The sequence below is a fragment of the Danio rerio genome, chromosome 15 (assembly GCF_052040795.2).
Source record: "Danio rerio strain M-AB ecotype USA chromosome 15, GRCz13ab, whole genome shotgun sequence".
NCBI classification, from domain to species: Eukaryota; Metazoa; Chordata; class Actinopteri; order Cypriniformes; family Danionidae; genus Danio; species Danio rerio.
The window spans coordinates 15,343,121-15,356,147 of record NC_141035.1 but is presented as its reverse complement, the minus strand read 5'-3'; the positions used below and the strand labels follow the sequence as shown (position 1 = coordinate 15,356,147).

At 34.1% G+C, this 13,027-nt stretch overlaps 1 protein-coding gene across 1 annotated transcript in view; it reads right to left on the bottom strand.

Annotated features, from left to right (window-relative positions):
* The window catches only part of LOC147833615 (uncharacterized), a 103,483-nt gene that overhangs the window by 33,043 nt on the left and 57,413 nt on the right, over positions 1 to 13,027 (bottom strand). The window contains exon 3 of the mRNA XM_087283761.1: positions 8,155 to 8,237. Within this exon, the coding sequence (XP_087139887.1) occupies positions 8,155 to 8,237 (83 nt within the window). The remainder of the gene's footprint in view (positions 1 to 8,154; positions 8,238 to 13,027) is intronic.

Sequence of the window (13,027 nt, the reverse complement as noted above, 5' to 3'; positions counted from 1 at the left end):
AACTATTACACAGAGTGTAAACATGTTAGCACCACAATTAAACTTACCATTGCGTAGGATTTCCGCCGCATTTTGTAACAGGAATAACACACACGGCTTTCTGACGCTACCTACCGAGTGCATCTAAGTTACAGAGTGATGCGGAGGTTTTTTTTCTCTCATTCATTGTGCGGTATTAAACATTGCATGAAAAATACATGCTTAGAGCAGTTCCTCGAATCAAATATCTCGATTGTCATGAGGGGCATGAATGAATTCCCTGAATGAAAGAGCTTAACTGCAGTTAAAGTCCACCATTTAGTAATTTTTCAAATAATTCGATTACTAATGTCCATGTAAACACAGTCCAATTGCCCAATTTGACACTCCCATTTCTATGCAAATTTTTTACAGACCATCCCTCTTTTGCTCCTCCGACACTCCACCCTAAACAGAGCTGGACACGCCCACTTTCCTGACTTTTTTTCAAAGTAGAGGTGTGAAAACACCCCACTGAAACAAGGGGGTTTCATGGCCCTTTAACCAGTTTTGATAAAGACAGCTGAGTAAACTCAGCTCTGGGTAAGAAACAGATTGTACTTTAAGTGTGTGTGTTCTATTTGATTGTGGATCCTTTTCACAGGTCTGGGGCCAGCTTTAAACAGTCTAGTGGATGTCTGACATTTATATGCTTGAGAGATTGTACCAATCAGGTTAAAACACCTATATGTATGACGCAGTTAATGACGTTATGTGAGAGCATGATTGATGTTGATTTATGGTTGTAAGCAGAGCTACCTAAGAACTCATTGGGAGTGTTGAAGCTGGCTTTTGCTGATGGAACTGCATACTATCTTCAGTAAACTTCTCACTCTGGCTCTTTTTCGTCTGGGAGACTGGTCATAAATTGAGTTGTAAACTGTAAATATCCCTACACTTTAAACAACTTTTAACCTTGAAACGTTTGTGAAAGTGACTTTTATTAACATTAATTTAATAGTTTAAAGTGAAAAATTGTCTCGGTTGGTGTAATATATTATGCTACAGAAACCTTGCAATAAACTACCAGTACATTTTCTATTATTTTACAGATTTCTTATTATATTACATTATTAAAAACTACTAAAATGTCAATAAAAGTCACTTAGTTACACTATAGAGTTGAATTTTTAACATTAGAAGTTGACAGAGCAATGAACAAGGTGATATAATGGAATTCACAACTGTAAATAAACAGAAAACCCTGTTAATTAACATTTGACAAGCCACTGAAAAACGTAAGCTACTTGTAGCCAGCTACACTCCAACACTGGTGCCCATTCAGCATAATGACAAGCTGTGAAAAGTGACTTCTAAAATAAAGTTTCATCAAAAACAATACACACCAGGGAAAAGAGTCTCTAAAATGAGTGCAACTAGCATGACATTCTCTGGGACATCCTCAACGCTGCTCAAAACACACAGTTATCATGAGAGAGCATAAGGAGGCAACTTTCCTTGCCTGCAGCTATTTTCAAATCTTGCATTCAAGCAGAGCTTTCTGTGCAAATCCACATCTTTCACTGTTGCTTGGAAAGAGTTTAAAGTCAGTACACAAGCTTCCTGCAGAGACAACAGTCAAACATTACAAAAATAAATCAATGTTAAGCTTATCAGGGTTGTAGTGCACCTGAAGATAAGGCAGTGCTTCGTTTGTGAAATTGATTGGTTAGACGGCAGAATCTGAATGACTCTGCCCACAAATCACATTACATGCGCTATGCAACACAGCAGTTTTTGGAGGGTGGTTAAACAGCCTGACGTCATGCCTGTTGGTTCTATCGAAAACTTTACCTTGAATATTTACACTTGTATAAATAAAGCTAGAAAAAGGGATGCAGAAAATGCCCTCCTTTTGTGAGGACTCATGTTTTTGTGGAAATGTAGGCTACATGTGCCTTTGATCTAGTGGCTGGATTAGAGCTAAAATAATCACCTCAGCTGGTGCACTGATGAATTCTTGGTACCAAATGTAACAACTGACATACTGCATACCTCCACCTCCTAAAAACTATATTTAATATTATTATTGTTCTTACAAATATGATTATATTATAGTTATCACCAAGTTAGAATGATTCTAAGGGCCCACACCCTTTTGGGGCCCCCAGAGTTACTATTAAGGGGCCCAATCAAACCCAAACCCAAATCCCCCACCAAACCACCACCTATTTCTTTTCTTCTTTCTATTTGTAAGTCTTTCAATGTAATGTGTGTAATAAAAAAAAAGTTTTATGGTTGTTGATGTGAGACACGTCAAAAATGAATATAATTAGCATTTTGATTTTAAAAACATAAATAATTAAACATTACTGGAAAAACTGAGGTGTTATATTTATTTATTTATTTTTTTTACATTTTTTAGCCAAACATCAAAGCTCTTCTATGGTGTGACTGTCTCAAGCATATTTCAATAAATCACAACTAATAACCTTTAAAAGAAAATATTTTAGTAAATGGCAACCATTTTTTACATCCATTCAATTATTAATTCATTTTTGTTTCAGCTTAGTTTTACGCAGCGGATGCACTTCCAGCTGCAATATGGGAAACACCCATACACTCATTCATATATATATATATATATATATATATATATATATATATATATATATATATATATATATATATATATATATATATATATATATATATATACACACATATATATATATATATATATATATATATATATATATATATATATATATATATATATATATATATATATATATATATATATACATATATATATACATATACATATATATATACATATATATATATATATATATATATATACATATATATATATATATATATATATACATATATATATATACATACACATATATAACGCAATATCACACTCGTAGCAGTGCAATATGGCTGTATATCGGCACTTGTGGAAGGCGTGCATTGGCACGAGGCCGCAGGCCAAGTGCCTTAGTGCCCCCACCAGAACGGAGTAGCAGATTTTTTTCAACACATTTATAAACACATTATTAAAGTCAAGTTTGTATATATATATATATATATATATATATATATATATATATATATATATATATATATATATATATATATATATATATATATATGAGCAATATCACACAAGTAGCAGTACGGGTGTGATATCGCGTTTATACAACAGTTTAATGACATAATTGTGTATATAAAAACAAAATCAAACATGGAGAGTCTCAAAAACCCTTTTGTATGAGGAACTACTTTCTTTCGGATTCAAATCATAAGCTGACAGTTAAACAGTTGAGTGTGCATCTTTTAAACTTTATATCTGTCTGCTTTTTGCTGGTTGTATTTTGGCGGAGTAATACGGGTAAAGAGGCTGTAGGAGTTCTGATATTGCAGAATATCACACGGCTATCAGCCAATCAGATTTGAGAACCAGACAGAACTGTTGTGTATATATATATATATATATATATATATATATATTTATATATATATATATATATATATATTTCAATAATATTGTCTTTAATCAATTATTTATCATCTATGAATTAAGCTAAAGCCATTTTGAGCTTGAAAAGAAAAAGAAAAGAAAAGGATACATTTTAATTAAATAAAAAAAAAATGCAGGATGGCAGACTCTGTGTTTTCCACATTTTCATTTCCCATTTGAGCAGAATGACATTCAAGTGGAGAGACAGAAAAGACAAGCACTAAAGATGAAACTAAAAAAGCAACATCTATTTCCATGCACTAATGATCATTGCATGGATCACGTCACAAACCTGCACACTGAACATGCTTTTTCTACAATGAATGGGAGAAGATGTCAATACATTTGATGCTACAGTGTTTATCATCATTTCTACAATGAGCCAAACAAACCATAACCTGCAACCTACAGTTTTAATGTAATGTAATTTAATTTAATTTAATGATTTATTTTTTTAGTTTGTTTGTTTTATTTATCCTTGTTTTACAACTGCATTACAAGCAAACTTAGAAAAGGTTTGTAACACTTAGATTCTGGAAACAAACATTTAATATTAATATGAAAGATAACCTAAATAAAAAAAATAATTAAAAATCTACAGTGAACTTTGGATGTTAACTAATGGTTACTGCTTTTGTTTAACAAAGTTTTTTGTTTTTTAACATTAATGTGTTTTTTGTACATAGAAAACACATGGCCTATAATGCTTTAAACGATGTCCCACTAATAAGAATTTTAAATACATTTTACCCTTTAAAAAATAGCATTTTCCTTGTTTTTGTCTGAGGTAACCAAAATGTGTATAGGCTATTCCATAGAAAATATAAAGCTGATCGGTCAGTTCTTGTTTTGTGACTTGTGGTGAGGCGTTCTGAACAGTTAAATTAAATGTTTGTCTGAAAAGAGATGCTGGGTGCACCTGGCATACGCAAGCATCCCACTCTTAATATGCATACTCGATCACCACGCCTTCTTACTGGAAGTAATGGACTTGTGTGTGCAAAAGGCTCAATATGTAAAGAGCATTTTTCACAGCAGCGCCACAATGAGGTCTATGATCAACCCATGACAAAACAAATCTGTGACTACACACGCAACTACTTCTGCTATTTGGTCAAGCAGAACATCGAAGCCTTACTTGAGTTTGACGGTACGCATGCTCACACACGCGCTCTAGGTGATTTTTATTTTATTTTATGTCTGTTTTAAGACATGTTACAGGTCTTTGATAAAGATCAAATTGTTTTTCTTTTGAAATATGTTTCAGTGTCACACTGTAAACACAGATTTATTCTGTATGTGACAAAATCGTGATTAAAATCGAAATCACAATATTGTTCAAGAAAATCATGATGGTTTCTTTAGCCCATATTGCACAGCCCTATGCTACTGTATTGTGGCTTAAAGTATATCACGTCACAAAGTGTTCAATCTTGCTAAATGAATGATTTTGTATGAATATGATTTGTATGTTCTGCACAGCATTATGGGAAATGTAGTTATTATAAGGCACGGTTCAAGTGGCCGGCCCTGTCCTAGTTGGAAGAGATGTGCCCGAGAGTCGTTCACTTGGGCTCAGGTACGCTTGTAGTGTGAGTGCAAAGTGCGCCTGAGCCCAAAACTGAAGGCGAGACGTGACTTTTAAGGGACTTCATTAATTTTAAGGGACTACATTCATTCTTACTGTTCAATGAACGCAAACTGTCATAGATTATTAAAGACACAACTTCCTCACTGCGTGACAGCTGCACCTTTAGAAAACCTCATAAATCCTGCAGCATGAGGACTTTATGAGCGTCAAAAGTGGCTGATCTGTTCGGCGAAATATTTGACAGTGTCACAATGTAACTAAAAAAAAAAATCTCCACTGTGCTGAGCGAAAGCACTTACTGAACAGCGCATCATCGATGACGCAAGTGTGCCCAGCCCCGAATGTAATGTGAGTGCGGACCATTGGGGGAGACGGGAGGTGGGACAATCGTGCTACGGCCCGGTTCAAGGCGCCTGTACAAAGTATGATTATATGCCCTTAAAGGCTTAACTATGGTTATTAGGTTAACTAGGCAGGTTAGGATAATTAGACTTATTAGGTTATTGTATAATGATAGTTTGTTCGGTAGACTATCGGAAAAAAAATAGCTTAAAGGGGCTAATAATATTAACCCTAAAATGGCTCTTAAAAAATTAAAAACTGCTTTTATTCTAACCTAAATGAAACAAATAAGACTTTCTCCAGAAGAAAAAAAAAAAATTATATTAGACATACTGTGAAAACGTCCTTGCACTGTTAAACATAATTTGGGAAATATTAACAAAAGACAAAAAAATTAAAAGGGAGGCTAATAAATCTGACTTCAACTGTGTATATAGCAAAATCTATTTGTTAAGATTACTGCAGGCACAGAGAGTGGCTCACGGCACATCACTATCGCACAGTCAGCTAGTATCAAATTAAAGCAAAACCCACACGAGATATTTGCATTGCAGTATCTGACAGATGAACAATAGTGTATTTGATGAGCGGATGCTGTCCATTGGAAAACAAATTATGGTCTTTAAGTGCCTTTAAAATCCAGCCCCCTGACAGAGTCTGTGTGTTATTAGAATATGTCAGAAAATATTGTGCCATTTATATGATTGCAGCAAAACAAACATTTAAATGATGCACCTCAAAATACAGTAATTTGTTTACATTATCCAAAGCTGAATCACAGTTACTTACACCAAATACTTACACCAAATACTGAAACTCAGTCTTCTTGTATTATGTTACTCATAATCAACCTGCAGATCTGCATCATAGGGACAATTATTACATGATTCTGTGAATACTATTTTACATAATCCACATGAGCAGTGAACTGTTAAAGCTCACAACTTGCACAGAGGTGAAATATTATCCACCAGGTTTGAATATTTTGCTTTCACTTAACACTAGTGTTGTCAAAAAGATAAAAACAATATGATCTTGCTTTTTCTGTTCCATGCATATTATTGCATTTTAAATTTTAAAAATCCCAAATGTTCTTTTTTTAAACAAGTGCAATATACCACAAAATGTAGTGCATGTAGGGCTGCACAATATATCATTTTAGCATTGATATTGCAATGTGCACGTTCACAATAATCACATCACAAAGATATGCAATGTCCAGTCTGAATTATAGTTGACCAGGAGTCGAATTGTACTAATTGTATTTAATCACTGTATTTATATGGAATGTATATGATTTATGCAAAAAACACTTGTTACTTTACAATTTTTGTCTTGTTTTTATTCCAAATATATACAAAGCGAAAACAAGATTTCACCCACCACAATTTCCTTAAAACAAGCAAAAAAAAAAAAAAAAAAAACTCTGAAAAAAAAAAAAACTGACAGTGAAAAACTAAACAATACTTTTAGTTGGTCTGTTTTTTTTTTTTTTTTTTTTTTTTGGACTAGAAACAATACAAAAAATAATAAAAGCTTTTTTTTTGCATTGTGGATTATTAAATTTGTGTACCTGAATACTGTTAGACTCCCCAGAAAACAATCAAATAGTGCTAGTTAAATTTTCTGAAACTATTCATATTGTCAATGTCAATGTCAATGACAGACAGAGGTGAAACAGATCTGATACAGATTTCCACCTCGACTTAGGGATGCATAACAGTCTCTGGTTAGATGACCGAAGAGAACGACCAGGCTAATGCTCAATTAACATGTCTGACAGATAAGAAGTTGCCAGGCCATTTAGAGATTTAAAAACCAAGTAAAGCATTTTAAAAGTGATTCGATGCACAGTGCACGGGCAGCTAGTGCAAAGAGCGTAAAACTGGTGTAATGTGGTCATGTTTCTTGGTACCTGTTATAAGCCTTGCATCAGCATTTTGAACTAATTGTACCCAGGATAAGGTTTTCTGACTTATCCCAAAGTATAGTGAGTTACAATAGTCTAATCTAGTGATAATAAAATCATTATTTTATCAAAATTTTTTTAGTAGATTTGACAGTTTTTAAAAGTCGAAGCTAAAAGCAGAACTTGATCAATGCATTTATGTTTGTCAAAGCTCAAGCCATTATCCAGAAAAACACCCAGATTTTTTCACCCAGGGCTACATCTTAATTTTTCTAGATAACCATTGGAGGTCTGGAAGAGTTTGACGGGCCGAACAAAATCATTTCACATTGCAATATTTATTGCAGAAAAAAATATATCACAATATCAGATTTTTTCAATATTGTGCAGCCCTTATTGCATGCCTACTTTTAAAAATCATATATGTTTTCATAAGAATGAGGTCGTAATAAATTGTACAAATTCTGACAATAAGTAAAATAACTTCCTTGTAAGATCCTGGTGAGTTGTCACAATGTTTGCTTTTGTTTCTCTTTGGTTAGCTTGACAATTGTGCTACATTGCAAAAATGCTCTCTAATTCTTATATCCCGGGCTCATTTATCTTTTAAAGGTGCTTTATGTATGTTTTTGACTCGTATAAAGCCTAAAAATACCATAATATGTATAATATATGTAAATAAAATAGATATTTAAGAAACATGCTAAACAAACTTTCTTGTTTATCTGTAAAACAATGCTGAATTCAGATATTCTCTACTGTCCTACTGTCAGTTTACCCAATTATCTTTCACCGCTCCGGGTCAACTTGGTGGAAAAAATATACCTTGTTTAATTTCAGTCTTGAAGGCTGCATCAATGTATGTGACTGTGGGCGAAAATGCGACCTCCAGAAAACTGCAGCGACCTCTGAAATGAGACACAGATTCAGAGTTATAAAAATTCACATTAGGTTGTTTTTAATTAGCAAATGATCAACATATTACAAAAATTAAACTTTGGCTGAGCAGGTTACATTCTAACACAGTGTCTTAACAACACATGGCACAACAAGATTCCAGCGACAGAAATCTTGGTTGTCTGCACCAGACGAAACTAGGGTTGGGTATCGTTTGCACATTTGCATGTTATTTAAAATAAAACTCTTCAGATGGCGCTCTGTGGCATGGCAGAAATATGAACAGTCATGACGGCGAACAGCCGCTTACTTGCAAATTCTTAAATGCATGGCGCTGCACGTCGCCGAACGGCTTCCAATGCAAGACCTGCTTTACGTTCTTGTTACAGCACCGAAATTAGGCACCAAAATTCATGTGCTGATTTGATCCGATGCATACCGGTTCCGTACCCAACCCTAGACGAAACATGACAGAAATATTTAAATACAGCAATTCAGAAGCACAGAATAGTGCACTCACTGCACTCTATGAAATGGCAAACTTTACAATCAAAATTATCCATATTAAACCCATTTCTCATTATTAAAAGTACACACAGTGACTAACATTTGCTAATTTACACACTGATTCACAGTTCTAGCATTCATTTTCAAATATGTTTCTCTTATTGTTAACGTGATTATTTCAAGATCTGGGGTAAATCTGCTGCTGCTTTCTAAATTGCAATCAAAAGTCTCAAAATGGCATTCAAACTCACATTTGTACCACTTAGAATAAAAGCACATAATCAGTACCTGAGGTACAGTGTTGAGGAGTAACTAGTTACGTGTAACTTTTAATTACAAAATAAATGTAACAGTAATGTGTTACAGTTACTGAGATAAAAATGTGTAACTAATGTGTATGTGTAAATAACAGTTAATTATGAAAATGGTTTTGGTTTTGCACAATGCCTTGCTAAGGCCATTTATTAAAGCAGTGCTATTCTGATGCTTTTTATAGGTTTTCTGGTTTGAATTTGCAGCGCACCTTCACTTTGCTGCTGAAAGCATTAGGCTACTATAACCAGTCTGAGAGCTGCCACCACGGCAGAAAAAAAATATATATATATATATTTCACCCTGAAATCTGAAAAGGGCACATATATAACATTACAACACTTCAGTGCAAAATTTATATGCCATGCTGTTAAAATACATTTTAGATCGAAGGCTTCAATGTCGAACCTAAGGAAGCATCTGTGGATATGTAACCTAGCCTTTATTTTATAAAAGCAAATGGTTTTTGTTGTTATTGAGTGTACAGAAACAAAAACAGACCCTTTCATTTTGAATTATATATATTATGACTCACAAAGATATTGATTTGTGAAATTCAGGGTACTAACAGACTCCTCTGGCCAAAGCGATTTTATCACATTTACAGTGTTGGGCAGTAGCGCTGCTACAAGTAGTGACGCTACTAGCTACATTTCTCAGTAGCGTGGCTACTTTATAAAGCAATATTTCAATAGTTTCTTAAAAGTAGCGCAGCATCGTCCACACAAGCTACATTTGGCAATCGTGGATCCATAAGTGACGGCACCAACATTTGCAGAGCTGTAAAGTCGGTGTCTAGCCAATGAAAGTAAATCCATATGATGGCGAAAATGACGATGTCTTTCTCTTTCTGTTTTACGATGGTCACAACAAACATTTTGGTGCGTTACTGCCACCTCTCACTCTGGTGGGTGATGTTGCCAACCAATTACACTAACACGAGAAATTTGCTTGATGGAAAGATGAATATTCTAGAAAAAAAAAAAGTCTGTACTAAAAATGACTATGGTATCTTTAAATGTGAAACCTGTAAATATATATATATATATATATATATATATATATATATATATATATATATATATATATATATATTGCTGTTATATTCTATAATTTGTTTCTGTTTATAGCATATTATTTACAGTAAATAATTAAACTGAACATTTTTTTTTGTTATAAGGTCTGGTTTTGTGGTGTCTGTACTTTGAAATTAAATTAATATAATCTTAATCCAAGTGATAAAAAATTTTAAAGTAATCAAAAAGTAATCAGATGTAATCAGTTGCTTTATTTTTATAAAGTAATTGTATAGGTACACTACTTAAATTTTAAATAGGTCAATCTGTAATCTATTACATTTTCCAAAGTAACCTCCCTAACACTGCTGAGGTAATCGTTGTCATAGTAGTTTATGTTTGCTGTTGTACAGGCAAAGAAATTAGAATATGTTACTAAAGTAGAAATTTAAGGTGATGGTTTGGACATAAACTCCTTGGAAATGAAAATATTCCTTATATCATGTGTCTTTGCGTATGTGGTGTAGTCTTGATAGTCGAGCACGGTCACTCCTGTTGGTGTTGTCAATCTGGCAACCTACATCCATACATACATACAACCTACTTCACAGAGAAGGAGTCAGGTGAAAAGGTGTTTTGATTTTGGACTGCAAATGTTACCTTATTCAACCACTCAGTTGTTTAGTCTTACAAACTACACCTTTAATTAAAAAAAAAAATAATAATAACCATACATTTTAGTAAAATAGCATTGAGTGTGGATATTTTTCAAAATATCGAATTGAATTTAGAATTTCAGTACCGTGACAATACTACTTAACACAAGCTTTAAGTCATCTTGATTACTGTGTGACGTATTAGAAAATGTGCACCACTACAAGAACACGCCAATTGCAACAAATCCATTCAGTCCAATCCCTTTATTACAGCTTTTGCATATCTCTTAATGCCATGAAATAAATGGACTAGAAAATGCTGTTGTAAACCTCCAATATGTTAACTGTTAATTGGCTCCAATAACATTAGCAAGGCAGCCTTGGCACAGATGTATTGCTTTGGGCTAATGCTAGTTTTGCTATGCTAGCAGCATGCAGACTTTAAATAGCTTAACTACATCTCACAAAAATCACCCAGTAGGAATTTACCTCGACTTTTCAGCTGACTTTTGTGTGGATTAAGGCGGATTTTAGTCATAGGCTCGCTGCGTCTGTGCTACTATCTGATTAGGTTAATAGCTTTTACTGATTATATTGACTGTGTCTGGGTATTACTCATTCATTCCCCACAGTCACTGGTGGGTGTTTTCAAAATGCTAAAATATGTTTTTTCTGCCTCTTTATTTGGAGTCCCAAAAGAATCCTGAGAGAATTCTGTAGATATTTTGTGTCTCAGCTCTGAAGTAATGGATTATAAATGTATAATTCCGAGTAAGACTATAAATGAACCTCTCAGTCTGATAAAAATGTTACATAAATCCAGAAAATGTCTGTGGAAATGGAGTGTACTTAGGTTAAAACGCTGCTACTGTCAGAAAACTGTCCATTTAATTTGATTTAGAACACATTAAGCTGCACGAAATGCCAGCAAAGATAAATCTTCAAATTATGATTACAGAGCCATTAAAATCTATAAGCAACAAACTTGTTCCAGTGCAGTTTGTACCAGAATCAAACGGTAAGTTCAGAGATTTCTGATTCTGGTAGCACAGCTATTATCGTAGATCAAGTAGATCTTTACACGCATGTGTAATATAAAAGATATATCGCCACCTTTTGGCCAATTCTGTTACAATGTGTTAGTTTCTTTAGAATGTCATGATGCACGCATTCATTTAATTCCATAAAGCTCAGACTTCGTTTATACAGTCTATGCAATTTGGTTAACATATACAATTAAAATGTTGTTCGCTAAGAAAAAATTGCGTGAGGTGTAAAATGAAACAGTGCCATCTGATGGTTGATGTCCTCCAAATTTCTCATGGACCTCCTATTACTTAATGGCATAGTTCACCTAAAATAAAGATGTTTAATCACCCATCACTTGTTCTATACCCATTTGAGTTTCTTACTTCAGTTGAACACAAAATAAAGATCCTATTTTGTTTTCAAAAAAAAAAAAAAAAAAAAAAAAAAGAAAGAAACTCCACAGCAACTTACAAATCAGGAAAAAAAGAAGCACTTAACATCACCAGAAAGGCAGCAATACGTGGATGCAGTGAAAAGTTAGATTAGCATTCACTTGGTAATCACAGTAAAAAACAAACACACCGACCAACAAATAAAACAACTCAAAACTCACATAGCTCTCCCCTTTTGATGCTTCAAATTTGCTACTCCTAATGAAAGCGTTCCTGCTCTGTATAAAAGACGTTTACCTGTGATTGGACATCTCTTGCTATTACACTTAAAAAACAGCAAGAACACCCCTGATTATGAAAGAGATTGGCATGCCTCAATGCTTTTCCTGACACGAACATCGATATGTACATAAAGGAGTTGAAAACCAAATCTTAAAACACTGGGCAATTTAGTTTTGGAGGTTTAATTTGACCAGCCTGGTGGCCAGTCTTAATTGATTGCACATCCCTCCTGTAAAAACAGGGTGTGAAGGTTTAATTAGCCGAGTAATAGCACAGTTTTGCCTAAAATATTGCATGTATACACGCAATATTTGGTAAAGTTGGTGAAGGTGAAGACCCAGTGAGGCCAAAGGGGAATATGTTGGTGAAGGTAAAGAACCAGTGGGGGAAGGTGGTGTATATTGGTTGAAGTGGGGATGGGGGGCATTTGCTGGTGAAGGACAATGAAACTGAAACGCCTGGTTTTAGACCACAACAATTGATTAGTAGGGTGTAGGGACTCCGTTTGCGGCCATACAGCATCAATTGATTTTGGAAATGACAGATACAAATCCCGCACACACACCAAAGATGGGTTTTCTTGCAAAATGGTGGCCAGATCACTACA